Here is an 18,861-nt window from a genome sequence, read left to right as displayed (position 1 = left end):
AAACATCTGGAAACACTTGGGAATTCTCTTGTTTGAAATGAGTATAGTTCGTTCGTTTATTATCCATCCGTACATCCAAGCATTGAAGCATCCATCCATCCATCCATCCATCTATACACGCAAAAACATAAAAACACTCAAACTTTCCCCATTACCACTACACCCACTATCCCTGCATAAAGAGAAGAAAAGCCGTGTCGGTGGTGTCAAGGCCGAAGGTCGGGTGAGGACGGGGTGGTATGGCGAGAGAAGAGGGGAAAAGAAGGGGAGAAGAGAAGTGAGCAGACACGGTGTAGCCGTCATGATGGTCATCAAGAGAGACGGGGGGAAGGGAGGTGGGGGGGAGAGGAATGGCCAGAGGCGTTCTTGTCTCTGGACTCGCAGGTTTTGTGCATGGTGATTCGATGTGTTGTAGGGGTTTGGGGGCGGAGAAGATGTTGTCGAGGGTGATGTGGAGATAGAGAAGTGGAAGGAGAACACAGAAGAAAATGAGGAAAAGGAAAGCTGAGAGGAAGACGAAGACGAAAAAGAAGAAGAAGAAGAAGAAAAGAGACTAGGATGACAAAAAAAACATCACCTAGAAATAACTATCCACAACATCATACCCACCCCGAATCGCAAACTCAACCAACTCCATGCCCGCCAGCCCACTCGCAAAATACGTCTTCTTAACCCCCTGCAGCGAATGATACGCCGCGTACGCACCCGCCCGCAACGCAGGACCCTCAAAATGTGGAAAATAGTCCCACTTGCGAAAAGCCTTGATATCGTCGTCGCAAAAGGGTGCAACGCTCGCGTCGATCTGGCGCGGGTCCTTGTTGATTTTGCGCAGGCTGTCGACGAGCAGGTGGCGGGCCGTCTGCTCGGGCTGGTAGTCGTAGGGGCCCCAGGACCAGGCGACGGAGATGTTGGAACGTGGGCTGAAGCGGAGGATGGCGACGGGTTGGCCGTCGTTTGGGGGTGGGATACTGGGTGCGGGCGAGGTGGCGGCGTAGGAGACGCCAAAGGGGAGGGCGAATTCCGAGACGGAGGAGTAGTATTGGTGTGTGGTCACGTTGGAGAAGGTGCTGGTTTCTTGCGGTGTCAGGTCTAGGCCCACGTGCTTGAGATTGTCGATGCTGGGTGGGAAGGCAAAGATGACGGATGAGCACGTCTGTTTGCTGCGTTTGTGGTGGGTTGCGTTCGCCGCGGGCTCGGTGTACATCAGGACCGGGTTTGCGCCAGATCGGTCGACGCGGCGGACATCGGCCGAGGTCTTGATGGTCGTCTCGCGTAGATTGTTCTTTGCGAATTCCACCCACATCTTGTTGAAATCCATATAGTACACGCCATGCAAGCCGACAAACGCAGTCAGAACGTCTGGCGTCATGTACTGCAGAATATAGAGCTAAACCCTTGTCAGCCATCTGCAAGATATTGGGGAAACATAAGCCCTGCACGGGCCATGTGGAGAGAAGCTGGGGTACGGACCGCTGGCACGATATTTATATCTCCGTAGCCGTACAACGCAACCGGTGTTACGAGTAGTATTGGCAGAGCCGTGAAATTGTTTATGCGAAACCATTCTGCGCCCGACACTGTAAACTCGTCTGGCACACCATTCTGTTCCTGCGTTAGCTGGCCGTTGGTGTGCGACAAAGGAGGACAGTCGCACCTTGAAGTTGGCAACGCCAACGGGGCGGAACCGTGTATTCCACAGGCCGACGTAGCGCGGGATCTCTGCAGATACTTGCGCAAGGAATTGAGGTGCCAAGGCAGGCACCTGCTGAATGCGCCCGTCGGTGTAATTGTAGCTAAACGCCTCGCGTCCGCCTGCAAGTGAAAAGGGTTGGGTGGAAACGTCTGTTTGGCTAAGAATGGCAATGGTCTCGGGATAGGACACGTTCGAGAGGAAGGCGGCGCCGAGTGGATAGAAAGTACCGCTGCATAGATGGTCAGTCGCGGATGTGGCGCTACGGATCAATGTCGTGCAACACCCACTCTTCATCATACCAAGACTGGCATTTTCCACCGACTGCTTCTTGTTTTTCGAAGATCATGGACTTGATTCCTTTTGACTTCAGTCTGCTTGCCGCCGATAGGCCAGCCGGGCCTGCGCCAATGATGCAGACGGGATGTTCCTCATGGCCATGTGGTCGAGCTGATATGGTCAGTGAGAAGAAGGCAAGTAGTGGCAGCGCCAGCGACCGCATAGTCGTGCACTTCATTGTGAGTATGAATGGTTCAATTGAGAGCATAGAAAAGTAGCGAGTACCTGCAGCTTATAATACTAGGCTGGCATTGGACCTTGCGCGTCCGTCTGTTTGGTTCGTGAAGCGTCAAGACCGACGGCTGCGCAATGCGTTGGCAGACTTCGAAAAGGACAAGGCTAGCACCCAGCCAGGTTGCCGCCTCGACGCCAGATTGCAGTTTGAATGCTCAATCAAGCGAGCCCTAGGCGATATCTGGGACAAGGGAAGGTCGTGCGTCGATGCACTGTCGTCGGTTGTGACGTTTGATCTTTGGCCTGGCGAGATTTGGTCGGCAGAATTCAATTCCAGCGCCTCAAAAAGGCCTCTTGGACAAGGCCGATAGAGTGAGTAGCTCAGAGTGACGAAGAGAGAATGGCCGTAGCTCTTACACATGGTAGACTACTTCTTTGTGCGCTCCCATACACCCGCGCAAAGACACCGCAAAGGACGATCAATGCGGGAGACAAGGGGCCCAACAAACAAGCGTGCAATCGAGGGATCTGCGTAGTCAGCGGACGGGCGGTGAGAGTCTGTTCTCCAGCGGCGTCATGGTACATGCATGCTGCATACATATACAGTGCCGGGGGTTGGGGTTAAGGTCTGCCGAGGCCTGACATCTCAGCCCTACGGCATACCGGTACCTCTAGAACCATCCGCCACGTTTGATCCAAAGCCACCCAACCCAACGGGTGCGTTTCTGGACCGTCGAAACATGTCCCAGGGCCATGAGATTGGAATAGAACAGAAAAGGAAGACATGTCGGTCCTATCGTGTAGCGTACCAGAGTATGCTGTCTGGACTCGGCGCCTCCCAGTGTGACGACTCAGGTAGGTAGGGCATCCGAAAGGTATCCTATACGACTTAAAGGCATATAGGAGTGCGCGTCTGTATAGAAAAGGATAAGATTCCTACACCTATAGGTCTTGTACAAAAGGATAAGAAGAATATACCTATCCTAACTATAGGCAAGCTAATTCTCTATATATATTAGTAAGTTAGGCCTTTATTAGGCCTAACTTAGTATAGAATAATAGGCAGGCAATTCTACCTTATTATTATACTACCCCCTCCTATAGAGAAAGGATAGTCCCTATCCTTAGGATTAGGTTTAGATCCCTTATTAAAGAAGAGCTTTTTATAAAATAAATCTACCTTTACCTCTACCTTTACCTTTATTTTTTCTTCCTAGGGTATAGACCCCTATCCCTAGCCTATATATAACTAGCCCTCTACCTACTAACTTTCTTATTCCTATATCCCTAATTTTTTAATTATTTAACCTAATCTATTTAAAATCTAGTAAGTATTTAATCTATATAATTAAGTAGTTACTAATCTAAATTAGAACTTTTAGCTATACTAGTACTAGTACTACTAGGAGTCCTCTCTATTACTTATCACGCTCTCTATATAAAGGTAGTTAGGGCTCTAGCTAGGGGCAAGTTTAATAATTTTAATTTTAAGTTAAAGAATTCTAAGAAGTACTAGTACTATATCTCCTAGAATAAGTATTATAATTATAATAACTTAGGTAGGTAGGGTATCTAAAAGGTATCCTATATAACTTAAAGGTATATAGGAGTGCGCGTCTATATAGAAAAGGATAAGATTCCTACACCTATAGGTCTTATACAAAAGGATAAGAAGAACATGCCTATTCTAACTATAGGCGAGCTGTTCTCTATATATATAAGTAAGTCGGGCCTTTATTAGGCCTAACTTGGCATAGAACAATAGGTAGGCAATTCTGCCTTATTGTTACAATACTCTAATAAGGTGCTAAGTACTTATTAGGTTAGCACGCTATTTCTTAAAGGCGTAGATTATTATAAATTATTCTTTATTATAGATTTCCTAGTTAAGTTTAGAACTAGTAAGGGTCTAACTAAAGAAGGATATAGGGTACTATTTCCTATTAGGATGCTCCTATAAGAGGATAGCTATAATAACTCTATTAGAGGCGTCTGTCTCTAGTTTTAGAGGGTACTTAGGATAGAAGTAAGCTAAGCTTAGGATTACTAGTAGGGCATTCCTAAGCTAGTTAAAGGCTTGTTAGTATTCTAAAGTCTATACAAATAGGGTAGCAGGGCTCTAGAGAGTAGTTAAGGGCTTAGCTATCTTAGAAAGGTTTTCTACAAATTACTAGTAGAATCTAGTAAATCCTAGGAAGGACTTTACTCTAGTTATTATCTTAGGAGTAGACTAGTTTTAGAGTACTTTAACTTTGTTAGGATCTACCTCTAAGCCTCTATTAGTAAGGATATATCTAAGGTAACAGGTATAGGTTATATAGAATTTGCTTTTCTTAATATTAGCCTATAATCTAGTAGAATAAAGACACTTAAGGACTTTTTAAATATAGTCCTTATAAGTAGTAAGGTCTTTAGAGTAAATAAGGATATTATCTAGATAGGTAATATAGAAGTTATCTAAATAATCTATTAGTATATTATTTATATAGCACTAATAGGTTACAGGTCTATTATATAGCCTAAATAGTAGGACTTTATATTTATAGGCACTATACCTAGTATAGAAAGTAGTATACTCCTCTAAGTTAGGGTCTATTTAGATCTTATTAAAGGTAGCATAAATATCTAGCTTAGTAAAGATTTTTACTTTAGCTAGCTAGGATAATAGATTATCTATATAGGGTATTAGATACGCGTCCTTTTATATTAAGCTATTAAGCTTATAGTAATCTATATAGATCCTAAGGCCTTTATTTAGCTTCTTAATATATAGGATAGGAGAGGTAAATAGGCTCTAACTAGTCTTAATAAAACCTTTCTATAGGTGCTCTTATATATATTCCTTAGTAGCCTAGAGTTCCTTAGTATTTTAATAATAGAGGGGACTCTAGTAGTTTAGAAGGGGTTCCTCTAGGACTATCTTATAGTTATAAGGCTAGTAGATTAGAAGTTTGTTAGCCTTAGCCTTATTAAAGACGTCCTAATAGGAGTTATAGTTAGATAGGAGCTTCTAATCTAATAAGCTATAGTTAAGAGTATCCTATTTAGATAGGGTTTAGATCCTATACTTAATCTTATATAGGCTAGTAGTAAAGAATTTATTAGAAGATTTTTTTATATTAAAATAGAAAGTATTAGTAGAAATAGTAGTAATTTAGAATTTTATAAGTAGGGTAATAGTTAGTAATTAGACTAGGGTAGGTAGTATAATATATTTAGTAGTAGCCTTATAAGTAGCTAGAATTTTAAGTATACTATATATCCTATTAATTAAACTAGGACTATTTTAGTTCTAGTTCTCTTCTTAATCCTAAAGGGCGTCTCTTTATAAGATATTATAGGTAACTAGAGTAGATAGCACTTGCTAGTAGAGTTATACTAGAATAGGAGGTGCGGGGTTATAGGTTAGAGGATATTTCTCTAGCTAGATAAGTTAAGATTTATCTATATTAATTAGGATTTAGAACTGTTTTAGCTAGTGTTATCTAATAATATAATCCTAAGAACCTAAGTCTACTATTATAAAGGGGTAGTTATAAACCTTTTAGCTACTAACTATTATATAAAGCTAAATATAGTAGGCAAATAGGGAAGTAATCTAATCCTAGAACCCTTTAATAGTAAGCTTATATAGTAGCTTTTAGATAGGTACCCTAAGTATAGAAGAGATATTATAAGCAATTTTTAAATTAAGAAATAAATAACCTTAGGCCCTAGTATCTACTAAAGTATTTAGGTAAATACTAGATCTATTAAGGTATAAGGTTATATATATAAGTAAATAGGAACTAATAAATAATTTAGTTAAGGAAAGATTTAATAGGTTATATTAAGTTAGGCCTAGGAAGGAGGATCCTCCTAGGCGTTATTATTTCCTATCTAATAGCTATCTAAATTAGTTAATTTAGTAGTTTCTTCTTCCTTAGAATTCTTAATAACCTATTCTATATCTATAGCCTAAATCCTAGAGGGTTTAAGGTAGTTACTAGAGAAGTGCCTAGGCTTTCTATAATTATAGCAAGTTACTAAGGTTCCTATTATAGTAGCGCTAGGAGTAGCTAGTATAGCAGATAGGGGTTAATTATTTTAAGGGGTAGTACCTTATTATTATAAGTAGGGTATATAAGGTTTAGCTATTAAAGGTCTATTATAGGGTTTCTAATTAGCGTCTAAATAGGACTAGTTTCTAGAGTATTAGAAGGGGGTTAGTCTTTTTCTAGATAATAGAGTAGTCTAGGTAGAAGTAGATAAGGTAGGGTATAAGTAGCGTTCTATATTAAAAGTAGTAAGATAATCTACTATAGTCTTAAAATTATTATACTAATTCTATTAGAAAGTAAGGTTTAGTATCCTTAGGGAAGGTGTAATCTTTATCTAGAGGTAGTAATACTACTCTAATTAGGGTACTTCTCCTCTAATAGCAAGACTCTAGAATTATAACTTAAAAGTAGGGAATATCTCTATATTAGTTATATATAGGTAGTTAAATATAGTCTAACTTTTAGCTATCTTATTTCTAGTAATAAAGTAAGTTTAAAGGAGGGTAATTATTTCCTTAGCTTTTTAGAATTAAAGACTTAGGGAATTAGATAGGTAACGTGGCTTTAAGTATTCTCTTGCTAGTCCTAAGTAGTATCCCTAGACTAACGCTATCTAAGCTCTAGAAGAGGGGTAGTAATTAATATTAATCTCTAGCCTATCCTAAATAGATACTTACTATTATCTAAAAGTAGGATTAGCACTATTACTAAGTGTAGAGATATTTAGTATCTTTTTAGATTATCTCTTAGCTTTTATAGTATATACTATAGGGTTTAATATAGAAGCTAAAGACTAGCTAGGTTAAGTAGTACCCTATATCTCCTTATAGAGGGAGGTGTTATATAACTAATTAGTAAGTTATTTAACTTATTCTTCTAACCTCTCCTTTTTAGATAGGGTTAATATATATTTATTTTTAAGGGAGGTATTACTTTAAGATTTCTTAGGAGCATAAGGTACCTTAAGAGATAGATAGGAAGTAGGTCCTTCTAGGAGGGTGTTATTAATTAAGTCTTCCTTATCTAATTTCTTTCTATTAGTAAATAGGCTTTTAAAAGTAGCTAAACTAGATACCCTTCCTTTACCTTTATTTAATATTTTATAGTTAATAAGAATAATAAATCTTTTCTTTAGGGGGGGGTTTAGTTATAGGAGGATATTAGCTTTACCTCTAATTCCTCTAGGCTTTTAGTAGTCTCTAGGTCTTTACCTTAATATAATCTAACGTGATTTTTCTAAAGGTAATCTAGTACTACTTATAGGTCTAGAAGTCTAAGCCTATAGGCTTTAGTTATTAGAAGTTCTAATAGCTATTCTAACTATAGAGTTACAGGGTTAGATAGCTACTAGAACTAAATTAGTAGCTTAAAATAATAATAAGTGTAATATTCTTAAATACTATTACTAGCTAGGATAATATTCTTCTTATAATATAATAACTTAGGTAGGTAGGGTATCTAAAAGGTATCCTATATAACTTAAAGGTATATAGGAGTGCGCGTCTATATAGAAAAGGATAAGATTCCTACACCTATAGGTCTTATACAAAAGGATAAGAAGAACATGCCTATTCTAACTATAGGCGAGCTGTTCTCTATATATATTAGTAAGTCGGGCCTTTATCAGGCCTGACTCGGCATAGAACAATGGGCAGGCAATTCTGCCTTATTGTTACACCCAGGGTCTGTTTCGACATGCCGTCTCTTGTTTGCGGACGGACGGATATCGTGGCATGGCCGTCATCCGTAACTGGCATGACTCTGCGCTGGCCATCCGACAATCCTGGCAGGTTCATTCTTTTTTTAGCGAAGTTGGCCAGCCTCGCAATCGCCGCAACCGATTCCTGATTCATGCGGCGAATATCATAAGGCCCGTTGATAGATGGCAATCTTGATGGGGTGGACGTCATGATCGAAGCACGGACTGGCCATGGAAGGAAACATGATGGAAACGGAGTCAGATTGCCTGAGCATGTCGCACCTTGCTCAAACATCCTGTCCTGTTATTTTAGCCATCCTTGCGACTGCGTTTGTGTGCGGGGACCAACACGAATCCAACACACTATGGGAGGATCTCATTGCATGATACCGACATACACGTTTGTACCACAGCAAATTGCGACCAGCGATCTGTTCTGTCGCTGCCCCGGCGCAGGAAAAAAAATGCACTCTCATAAACGGAGAGCGGTTCTACTGTGGTGCAGCAAGACCGGCCGACTAGTCTGACACTAGGTGATGGGGGATGATCAAGTAGATTTAACTAGAGCTCCGTTACCAGCTATGTGTCCAATCTCGCTAGTCAAAGAAAGAGAAACAACATAGTGAGTGTCATGAAGATGACAGCGCTAAATCGAGAGGTCCGCCGCCAGGGTATTTCGTTGAGTTCGGATAGAAAAAAGGAGCGATTGTAGGGAAAGAAAATGAAATGGTGCAAGGACGAACCATGAGGAGATCGCTCTAGATACAGGCGCTTGCAAGCAGATCCCAAAATACAAATTACAAATGTTAATGATGATGAGTGCTGACGATCAGTACATGTAAGCTTTTTGCTGTTCTATATCGTGATCATAACGACTTTTGTCCGTATCGCCACTTATCGGTCTTACCGATAGCATCTGGTCATGTACTGAACCAGATGTAGATGCCTTGAACTCATCGCTTTCGGTTAGTATGCGAGTGTCCATCTCGACCTGATCAATCACAGGAGTGACCTTCTCCTTCCTTCGGCTGTTCTGTGAGCCATAGCCGTATCTTGAGCCATTGTTTCGTGCGCGATTCGGGAAGAGCAATGGCTTGAGCGCTGGGATACAACCGCAGATCACACCGACATTGGTTTCCACGGCTGTCCAGACCCAGATTTGGTACCCATGCCATGTCGCGTCATAGGTTTCAAAGACGGTGTAATGAACCCAATAGGCGCGGAAGCTACTGGCGACGACGATGACACCTCCAACGGAGAAGAGGACGACGAGGCCAAGACGTTGTGTCCAAGGCAGCGAGAGCGAGAAGAGTGTGGGGATCGGCAGTGCGTATATCATAAAGTCTGTCACGACATTGAGGACACTTTGGACCACGAGTGGAGGCCCTTCTGGTATACAGTCACGATGATCCGCCGAGAAAGTCCAGTAACTCGAGATTGGGCTGCGACAGTCAGCACGTGGAGCAAATCTTTTTGTGAAACAGGGGCACCTACATGCATTGCACCCACAGCGCCACCAAGAAGACAATGAAGGCGGCGAAGACGAGAGCAAAGGTTGCCCACACTAATTTCCGAAAGAGGGACTTCTCTGGTGCTATTCGAAAATAGGATACGAGAATAGACATCTTAACTGTACTAGACGCGAGCACAAAAAGTGTTTGGCCGGCAATGGAAGCCTGGGTGATGGTCAGTCCGAGCTGGTGGCAACACGAGTCACACAAGGGCGTACCTTGCGTCCAGTTTGTAGTTCAGGAAGGGTGAGATCCCAGACGTGCTTGTCCCACCCATACAGCTGCGTTGCTAGAATCACGAGCACCGTGGTACCAATCGAGAATATCTATGCAGGCGTTAACGTGGTTACTCGGCCCCTCCGAACAGACCCAACGTACCATGGCAACAATCATCAAATAGTCATCCCACCAGGACTTCTTGAGCCAGCTAATTCGGATCCACATGCGCAGAAAAACTACGATCATAGCAATAGGCAGCAGTGTGAGCTCTATGATCATTAAGCCGTTTCCCCGAGTGTCTGGGTCGACATAGTTTGGCTTCGGCCATGTCTTGCGGACGGATGGCGGTGCTGATCTCATGTTGATGGTATGTGGGCAGACGAAGTACCGGGAAGGTACTTCAGTCGAATCTGATGATTGAGTGAGGAAGCAAGCATCGCTGCCATACCAAAAGCACGGGACTGGGGATTGATATAAAGCTACGTGGGAGGACAGGGTGCTTTTCTCCTTGAATTCAGCTCTGTCGTGCACAAGCAAGCCTCGAAACCCTGTGGACTCGCCATCGTTTTGGGGGGGCATGTTAGGCGAGGTCACAAAATGCCTGTCCTGGAAGCACGAGTGGAACACTCACATGGCAGCGTGCTAGGAGAAGGTTGCGGGTACTGGATGTGAGGGCGGCTTCGCCCATCCACCCGCATGGGTCCAGGTTAACCATTGACTCTGGCCGTCAGCAAGCTCGCGGTGTGATTTGCAGCAGCATCTACCCTGGAGTAGGCTGTGGGTCTAGTAAAAGACCAGGTACAAGGCAGAGTTGTTGACGCGGCTTGTCAATGGAGAGACGGAAAATGCGACTCTGGCGAATGGTAAGCCTGATGCCGGGGTAGCTGAGTAGTCGCACGGTGCGCGGGCGTCTGGAAGCCGGCCGCAGCACAAGGTGATTCGGAGACGACGATAGGAGCCGATCTTGTGGCATGGCCGGAGGCGTTACTAGAACATCCACTCTACTCAACAATTCCACATAAGGAGCTGGAAAAATACATCGGGCGTGATGCGATTGTCGCCTGCGGTCTTGAAGGGGGACTGATGTGTGCCGTTGAAGAGTGAATAGAGTAGTAAGCCGGCACTGTGCGTTTTTCATTCCGGCTGGTGTGGCAAAGTGGCTCGGGAGCCGGGAGAGCGATCACTCACAAGGGGCTACCCCGGATAAATTATCGGCGCTAGTCAACCACCCTTCATCGAATAACCTGGCAGTATCAACCGTTGATGTGACAGTGGCCTCTTCGAGCCATGGAGCAGAAGGCGGAGGCCGAATATCTGCTATCAGTCGCCGCTGCTCGTGGGCAGCCACCCATCCAAACTGTGCTACAGTCTACTACCGTACTCACTATTGACAGAGGACAAAAGCTCCAATCAAGGCCCGTGTGCGGTACTACCTGCCTATCGCCCGTCGTCAGCATCGTGTCCCCTATACACTGGAACGCCGTGACGGAGGCAGCTGCATTCCGGCTTGATGGATCCAGTAAGATGATGGCAGATGGCACCATAGCTACTCGGAAGTTCTTCTCCTGCCACCGCGCGATTGGTGCTGGTCTCGTGTAAGCTGCAAGACGCGAATTCTCCTCATGTCTTGAGCGGCCAATCGAGCTGGGCAAAGGTGATTCGTCCGTTATATCACAAGCCCCTCAAGTCAAACTACAGCGGGCCGGCTTTATACTGACGTTGGCAAATAATAGATTTAAACACTGACGTGCAAAGTTACCACTGTATTATGTATCAATACTACACAGAGTGTGAATAAGCATATAACATACAAGGCCTTCTTCATTTCTTGGAATAGTCTAGCAGTTTTTTATAATCTCTTCAGTGTCATCTATTCTTGTCAGACTATTGCAAGTCACCGAAGCTCTACATGTTATACTGCTCGATTTTGAAATTACTATTAGCTCCCTAAACCGGCCTGGCCGCGCACATTCAAGCCCATAAACACCATCTTTGTCTGCCTCTGCCAGGAGGATGGCACGGGGAAGTGAATGAAACAATAGGGGCTGTTGATAAAGCTAGACAAAGCCGGTTGGCACATGATCAGAACTACCGCCTCGAACACTGGAACAAATAATTATGATAGGCCATTACATTTCGACTTGAAATGATCGAGTGCTGGTTGAAGAACACTGTGGACGTAAGATTCTGTTGATGCTTTTCAAAGCGACATCATTAACGCCTGCAGATCTTTGCTTCCTCAATGGTTGGGAACGTATAAGATCATGACGTTTCAACCGTGACGCCATGAAAATCGTTTACCTTATGTTGTATTTCCTGATTCTTGTATTAGGATGGGATGTGTGTTCTTATTTTTTTTTGGCTCGGGAGAGGGAATGAATATTCATTTTTCCCGTGTGCAGCGAACACCTACCGGTACTAAAGCAGAATAAACGCCAAGATGACCGACCCATTATGAAATGCAAAAAGTTTTTCCAAGGACGACGTGATACATACCTAGCATACACACATGACCTTAAACATGCTAAGTGATACTTATCTCCATCAACACCACCAACACCAAACTAGCGTATGTTATTTATATCCCTCGCCACCAAACATATTACCTACCACGTCCACGGCACAACACGGTAAGTATACTCGTGACACTATAGCCAGCATTAATATTCCCGCATGTCCAGAAACACCCACGTTTTTGTGTTCCTTTGAGCATGGGTGCGGTTGTTACAACGTGGGTGGATGAACAGGTATGGACTGGTTTAGCTGTTGCGTGCGTGTTTTTTTGTGGGGGTTTGGTTGTGGATGGGGTTGTGTGGGAAGGTTGTTGGGTTGGAGGGGGTTGTCGGGGGGTATGGTTTGGACTTGGGCTGGCAGCTTTACCTACATGGCATGTGCGGCATATGGCAAATTGCATCTCTACACCAACCAAAAAATGCAGTTCATTTCACAAACACAATATAGTACACTGCCTAATCCATCCCCACCCACACTCCAACCCCTCACTCCCCAAACCCCAGGCTCCCTCCCACAAGAAATACAGCACACAAACATCCGCCCCTCCACAACCCCAGGGTCCCCCGAACCCGCAGACCCAGACCCAAACCCCCGCGCCCCCAGCGCCTGGGTAAATAACGCAGCGACGTTGGGGTTACTGTTGGAATCGCATCTGCGCGATTTCATTGGCCGGACTTTAATTTCATGGGGTGCGGAACTTGCGGTACGGTAGGTAGCGGGGGATAGGTAGGTAGGTACTGTAGGTAGGTAACTGCGGGTGTTTACTGGTAGCTATTCCGATAACCCACCCACCCGCCTGCAAACCCGTCACGTATTGTGGAATTGTTGGGCATGGTATGCTGGAAGTATCTGGCGTATCACACTAGCTGAAAGCCAACTATTTGTACATATATACGTACTCTCTACTACCTATAGGTCCAACAAGCTAAACCTTTAATTCCAAACATATTCTACTCACCCGATCCCCAACCCGCCGCCCGGCACAACCACCTCGGCTACCGTGGGTAAACTCTTCAATGTTCCAAAGTTAACCTTGAGACTTTGAAACTAGCGCGCGCGCCTCGTTTCGGGTTTCTTGTTCTTGCGAGCGCGAGCGGGACGGGGACGGGGATCGGAAAGGGATGGTATCTGGGTTGGGAGAGATTGGGGTGGTATGGATGGAGGAGGGGATGTGGTGTTTAGTCCAAGGGACGGGGGGAGGCTTGAGTGTGGGGAGGTGCTAGGTTGAGGGCTTAACAGGAGGGCGTGGGCTTATACTTACTATTTCGTGTACACGAGCAGAGGTGATTTCTGGGGGGGGGGGGGGGGGGTTGCGAAGAGGATTGGATAGTGTTGATGCTGAGAATAGTATTGATACTGCCATCGACATTGATATTGATATTAATACTCCTCCCATCACACATCGTACACAAGCAACCACTAGAACCAACCCCCAATGTGAAAAAAAAAATCCTGAACATCAAATGCATTCGTAATCTTCATCCATCGTGCTTCGTCATCATCGTCATCAATCCATCTATCCATCTATCCATCTACATAGTATAACCTGCCTTGCTATGGTGAAATACCAGCCCCGATTGGACCAGACCAGACCAGACCAGACCAAATCAAACTTGAACTAGAGCATGTCAATCGGGAAACAGCCAGTACTTCCCGAAAGAAAAAGAAAAACAAGGACCGAGGTCGGGGTGGAAAATATGTAGGGATAGCTTTTTGGGGGGTATAACAAGGGGAGGGGAGAGGTATCAAGATGCAGACGGGAGCCGGGAAAGGGGCAAGTGGGATATAGGGAGTGCAGGGGGGAGGAGAGCAGAGTGGGTAAGAGGTGTGTGGATGACATCATCTCAGCCCAGCTCAATGCACTTCAGCCTCAGCCTCATGACAGCCGCATGCATGCAGGAACGGAAAAAGAAGCGTGTAAAACAACAAAAAAATTCTTTGCCCAACAGGATGTGCACTTGTCAGGCCAAGCATCTCACACTCCTCTTCGTACTCCTCTTCCTCATACCCGCAATCTGCCTTGTCCCCGTACCCGCACCCACAGCGACCCCCGCGACCGCACCCCTCGACTTGGCAACGGATAGTTCAGGCAAAAACCTCGTGATGCCGCACAGCGAGCACGGTTTCCCAAACTGCTCCTTGTGGGCATTATGAAAGGCTCGTGTGCGATAGAGTTGCAGGGCGAGGGCTTCGACGTCGATGCGGAGGAGCCAGCCGGGGATACCGCGGATATAGGGGGACGAGGATATGGCAGCGGGCGAGATGTGATATTGAGAGGAAACTTCTTCGATTGTCTGTGTTTTTGAAAAGTCAGTTCTTCGTCCTCTTCTGCCAAAGGCTGTGACTGGGTCAAGCGTGGGGTTGGAAGGAAAGGGAAAGGGGGGTGCATGACGTACGAGGGTTTGTCTGTAGAAGCAGCTCATGCATGCGGTCATGATTCTTTTGACTACGAGGAAAGGGTAGCAGTCCAGCACGGCGTAGCAGTAGACACAGGTCCGAGGGGCGTGCTGTAACCACAGACGGCGGTAGACGATGGAGCTTAGATCTGGGTAGACGGAGCGAGAGCCGTGCTTGTCGAATTGAGCAAAGGGGAGGTTGAACATGGTGTCGTTGCAGGCGCGCACGAGGTGGGAGCAGTAGCTTTCGACAAAGTCATTGCAGCGCCGTGAGGTCAACGATAGTGCATTGAAAGGGTGGGGAAGTTGGTGGAGGGAGAACAAGTCAGAGGCCCAATTGGGAATCACCGAAGGCTGTGTCAAGTCTTCGTTGCCTTTGATGGCGTATTTGGCAGCAGCAGGGAAGTCATGTGCGCTCTGGGCTTCGGTGAAGCCTGGGAGATGGGAGCGGGGATGGGTAAGATGAGACAGGATTTGATTGAAGATTTCGACAGGAAGTGCCTCGAGCTTGCTGCTTTGTGGGATACAGGTTGATTTACCCCGCGGCTGGGATGTGCTATGTTGGGCGCGGAATTGGGCCAAGGCGCGGTGTGGTGTTGGTTGCACGAGAGGATGGTGCTTTTCGTACTTCGTCTCCACCGGCGAGACCTTGTCGGCTATGTTGGTGGTGTCGAGGTCTAGCATGGGAGAGTCCATTGATGGTACTGGTAATTCGATGATGGCTACCATTTACAAGGTGGAGAAGCAGAAGAAGGAGAACGAGAACGAAAAGGAAAAGGACAAGGAGGGAGAGGAAAGCCGCAACGACAGAGAGGCAAGATGGAAGATGCAGGAACACGTCTTACCTGGGTGGCCTGGAGGAGGCCCAAGGTTTTATGAAGGGCTTGCATGCTGCGTATAATTTGGGGATTATGTATTTTCCTACACCGACGAAAAAGCGACTTGTCGAACGGGCGCGGGCCATGGCTGCATCCGCCAACGAGGCTTTCGGGATGCCGAGTGGGAGGCTTCTATGGCCTGTGAGTGGCTGGATTGGCTTAATTCTTCGGCTGGCTGCAGGCCGGGAGCGTTGCATGACATTCTTTCGCACATCACACATGCGGGGAGGAAGGCCGAATCTTGGAAGGCGGGTGGAAGCAAATGCGCTGATGCTGATCGCCCGGCGCAGGCTTTGAGGATTGGCGAGGGCAGGACAAGCCAATACGATTAGCTGATCCTGGCACGATGCCAACTCTACCAGAGAGGGTAACTCGAGGGTAGCGAAGAGTATGTACTTGGGTACTTGGGTACTTGGGTACACTTGGGTATTTGGCTACATAACAGCAGAACTTGCAGGGTGTGCTGTAGTGCATGGTGGGCTGGGCTGAAGACTGAACAGGCGACGCGGCGACTTGTCTCCGCCCACGGCCACGGCCACGCCCACCGACCTTGTCCGGAGTGAGTGCACGAGAGAAACAGAGGCACGCAGCCGTAGAACAGACGAGAGAGGCTATGTGTTGTGGATGATGCTAGGATGCTGGTGGACTCTGGTGTGGACTCTGGTGTAGCTAACAGTAAGCTGATTGTGCACTGGTGGTGGTGGTGGAAGCAAGTGCAAGTCAGCGTTGCATGTGCGGCCATCTCCGTAGCGAGCGCCCAGAATGGCATAGCGCCATGTATTCCCTCCCCACCTCCCATTGATGTGCCCACACAACTCCCCCCCCCCCCCCCGTCGACGGTTGAAGCACGATTGCCCGCCGCCCAGAGACATCCGCCCAGACATTCCGCCCGAGCAACTGGGGACCGACACTGCCTGTCAGTGCTGCCCAGTGTCAGTGCCAGTGTCAGTGTGCGCGAGCGGGACCACGAATCACCATGGCTGTCCACGCCCCCGAGGGACACGTCGGCCCCAGCGACGCCCGCCCGCCGTCTGTGCAGGGCATCAAGTCCGATCTTGTCGTTGTGGGTGGTGGTGGTGGTGTCGCTGATGCGACGGGTACTGCCAATGGGGCTGCTACTACCGGTACCGTTCCTGAGGCCAGACTGCACGACCACAACCACAACCACGATCACACCCACCAATCCCCCTTACCTACATACCCTGACGCCACTGCCGCCGACGACGATGACGATGATGAGGGCGGCCCCTGGGACTCGGAATCGCTGTATGAGGAGATCCTGGACGAAGTCGAGGCCTTTGAATACTCGGCCGATGGTGCGCCCTCCTCCTCTGTTGCTACTATGCGCCACTCTTCCATGACATGCAGCGGCTGACACTATCGCACTATAGGCACAGAAACATGTACCGCTGAAGAAGCTCGTCACCTGCGCCAGCGCCTGCACGAGGTGGGCGCCAGCCAGTTCGTCATGGAAAACATCACCAGTGACAAGATGACGGCCCGCAAACTGTGCACTGCCTTTGGCGTCCGCATCCCCAAGTTCCTCGAGGCTGCCCCCGACGAGAACTTCTACCAGCTGCTTGGCCTGGCCATAAACAGAGAGCTGAACAAGCGTCCACGCCTCGACCAGTACAAGACCATCGACGACGCCGCGCAATTGCTGCGAGAGCGCAAGAACATCATGGTCATCACCGGGGCAGGCATCTCGACGAGCCTCGGCATACCCGACTTCCGCTCCAAGAACACCGGCTTCTACTCGCGACTCCTGCAAATGGGCTACGACGAGCCCGAGCAGGTCTTTGACATCCACAATTTCGATCAAGATCCTCGCACCTTCTATGCCCTCGCCGGCGACATCATCCCCGACCTGGAAAAGTGGACGCCCACGCACGAATTCATACGACTCCTGCAAGACAAGGACAAGCTCCTCACCAACTACACCCAGAACATTGACAACGTCGAAGCCCACGCCGGCATCCGCAAAGACAAACTCATCCAATGTCACGGCTCCTGGGCCACGGCCACGTGTCGAAAATGCAAATTCAAAGTCCCTGGCGAAGATATCTTCGACTCGGTACGCGCCCAAAAGCCTGCAGAATGCAAGCGTTGTATGGACGAAATCGCCAAACAACAGCCCGGCAAGAAGCGCAAACGGAACTCCAACGGCACCGCCAACCCTGCCCGCAAGAAGCGCTCGAGCGACGAAGACTCCGACTCAGACGGTGCCTACGACATGCCCGAGCCAGGCATCATGAAACCCGACATCACCTTCTTCGGCGAACAACTCCCCAACGACTTCTTCGACCGACTCAAGGACATCGACAAGGACCTCGTCGACCTCGTCATCGTCATGGGCACCTCGATGAAAGTCGCACCCGTCTCGGAAATTCCAAACTTTTTACCTCGCGACGTGCCCCAGATTTACATCTCGCGAGATCCCATCTACCACATCAATTTCGACATCAATCTCCTGGGTGACTGCGACGTCGTCGTGGCCGAGCTGGCGAAGCGTGCGGGTTGGGAACTCCGCCATGGCATGATTCCTGAGGGGCAAGGGGTCGAGGTCAAGATGGTGGATGAGGCCGAACATGTTAGCGAGGTGAGGGTGGTTGCCGGGTTGGTGACGACAACCAACGGCTTGGGCGTGGCCAAAGAAGAGACTAGTTGAAAGGTTGGGGTTTGACAAATACGTGCCAAGGATAGGGCTGATTACTGACGATTGATGACATCTAGATGTATAGCGTACAATGTGGTCATAATATGAAGCTTTTTTGGTGTCCCAGGGGTGGGGAAGAGGGGGAGATGAGTCTTGTTGTCAGTGGGCTATGTGTTGCCATCTTGTTCGACCTTTTCTCATTTTTTTTACTTTACTTTCTACTTTTATACTTTGTGATTTTTGCTATGTGCTTGATTGGGCGATTGCATGTTTCGAGGCGTTTTTTGGAAGATTTTCTTTCGGTTTGGTCTTGGGTGGGAAGTGAGGAAGGGGGATGCATGTATATATATGTATATATATATACAGACCAGACGCATACACATACACGCATACTCTTTTCAAGCTCTTCTAGTCCCGTCCTAACATCGACACCCTAATACGAGGCTGTCTATGTTCTAAGAAAAACATCATGGTCTATATTTACGCCTGTTATGGAGTGTAAACGTTTTAGTATTAGAAAAAATTGTTTTGCAACGCACATGTAAATTCTCGATGTTCATGTCTTCACAAGACCAGCTGATGTCGGAGATAACAGCACTTGTCGGATATAACTATCAACGAACATGGTCACATGCACACGCGACGACGAATTTCTCACGACAACGCGAGGTCTACAACACCACAATATACGCGAACACCGATTCCATTGACCACCTACGCATTCTCATCAGGATATACGGATAGT

The 18,861-nt window shown here is 46.9% G+C and overlaps 7 protein-coding genes across 7 annotated transcripts; 3 read left to right on the top strand and 4 right to left on the bottom strand.

The window, feature by feature from the left end:
* Positions 1–27: 27 nt before the first annotated feature.
* IAQ61_005795 (uncharacterized protein) lies at positions 28–2,851 on the bottom strand. Its single transcript, XM_066096939.1, has 4 exons — positions 1,981–2,851; positions 1,655–1,922; positions 1,471–1,602; positions 28–1,387 (listed from the first exon to the last, which is right to left on the bottom strand). The coding sequence occupies exons 1-4, from the start codon at positions 2,235–2,237 to the stop codon at positions 578–580; spliced, it is 1,467 nt and encodes a 488-aa protein (XP_065952931.1). The 5' UTR covers positions 2,238–2,851; the 3' UTR covers positions 28–577.
* Positions 2,852–7,655: 4,804 nt separating this feature from the next.
* IAQ61_005794 (uncharacterized protein) lies at positions 7,656–10,251 on the bottom strand (the record flags this gene model as incomplete). The annotated part of the gene is made up of 4 exons (XM_003836170.2): positions 7,656–9,384; positions 9,437–9,618; positions 9,672–9,779; positions 9,832–10,251. The coding sequence occupies 4 exons, from the start codon at positions 10,249–10,251 to the stop codon at positions 8,772–8,774; spliced, it is 1,323 nt and encodes a 440-aa protein (XP_003836218.2). The 3' UTR covers positions 7,656–8,771.
* A 181-nt stretch (positions 10,252–10,432) lies between these two features.
* Positions 10,433–10,645, bottom strand: IAQ61_005793 (uncharacterized protein; the record flags this gene model as incomplete). The annotated part of the gene is made up of 1 exon (XM_066096938.1): positions 10,433–10,645. One exon carries the CDS (start codon positions 10,643–10,645, stop codon positions 10,433–10,435), a length of 213 nt encoding a protein of 70 aa, XP_065952930.1.
* A 314-nt stretch (positions 10,646–10,959) lies between these two features.
* Positions 10,960–11,271, top strand: IAQ61_005792 (uncharacterized protein; the record flags this gene model as incomplete). Its single annotated transcript, XM_066096937.1, has 1 exon — positions 10,960–11,271. One exon carries the CDS (start codon positions 10,960–10,962, stop codon positions 11,269–11,271), a length of 312 nt encoding a protein of 103 aa, XP_065952929.1.
* A 2,876-nt stretch (positions 11,272–14,147) lies between these two features.
* On the bottom strand, positions 14,148–15,311 carry IAQ61_005791 (uncharacterized protein; the record flags this gene model as incomplete). Its single annotated transcript, XM_066096936.1, has 1 exon — positions 14,148–15,311. One exon carries the CDS (start codon positions 15,309–15,311, stop codon positions 14,148–14,150), a length of 1,164 nt encoding a protein of 387 aa, XP_065952928.1.
* IAQ61_005790 (uncharacterized protein) lies at positions 15,301–15,483 on the top strand (the record flags this gene model as incomplete). The annotated part of the gene is made up of 1 exon (XM_066096935.1): positions 15,301–15,483. The coding sequence occupies one exon, from the start codon at positions 15,301–15,303 to the stop codon at positions 15,481–15,483; it is 183 nt and encodes a 60-aa protein (XP_065952927.1).
* An 806-nt stretch (positions 15,484–16,289) lies between these two features.
* Positions 16,290–18,527, top strand: IAQ61_005789 (uncharacterized protein). Its single transcript, XM_003836172.2, has 3 exons — positions 16,290–16,776; positions 16,852–18,131; positions 18,194–18,527. Exons 1-2 carry the CDS (start codon positions 16,437–16,439, stop codon positions 18,126–18,128), a joined length of 1,617 nt encoding a protein of 538 aa, XP_003836220.1. The 5' UTR covers positions 16,290–16,436; the 3' UTR covers positions 18,129–18,131; positions 18,194–18,527.
* The last annotated feature ends 334 nt before the right edge of the window (positions 18,528–18,861 follow it).

The sequence above is a fragment of the Plenodomus lingam genome (genome assembly GCF_022343315.1).
Source record: "Plenodomus lingam strain CAN1 chromosome Unknown contig_23, whole genome shotgun sequence".
Taxonomy (NCBI): domain Eukaryota; kingdom Fungi; phylum Ascomycota; class Dothideomycetes; order Pleosporales; family Leptosphaeriaceae; genus Plenodomus; species Plenodomus lingam.
The sequence above is the reverse complement of the archived record's forward strand: the minus strand, read 5'-3'. Positions and strand labels throughout refer to the sequence as shown.

What these genes read in the sequence shown, in the direction of transcription:
- IAQ61_005795 (XM_066096939.1), bottom strand. Translation starts at nt 2,237, where the DNA reads ATGCTCTCAATTGAACCATTCATACTCACAATGAAGTGCACGACTATG. An exon ending in CAGTCTTGGTATGATGAAGA is followed by an intron (nt 1,923 to 1,980) that starts GTGGGTGTTGCA and finishes CCATCTATGCAG; the next exon opens with CGGTACTTTCTATCCACTCG. An exon ending in ATATAAATATCGTGCCAGCG is followed by an intron (nt 1,388 to 1,470) that starts GTCCGTACCCCA and finishes ACAAGGGTTTAG; the next exon opens with CTCTATATTCTGCAGTACAT.
- IAQ61_005789 (XM_003836172.2), top strand. Translation starts at nt 16,437, where the DNA reads ATGGCTGTCCACGCCCCCGAGGGACACGTCGGCCCCAGCGACGCCCGC. An exon ending in CTTTGAATACTCGGCCGATG is followed by an intron (nt 16,777 to 16,851) that starts GTGCGCCCTCCT and finishes ATCGCACTATAG; the next exon opens with GCACAGAAACATGTACCGCT.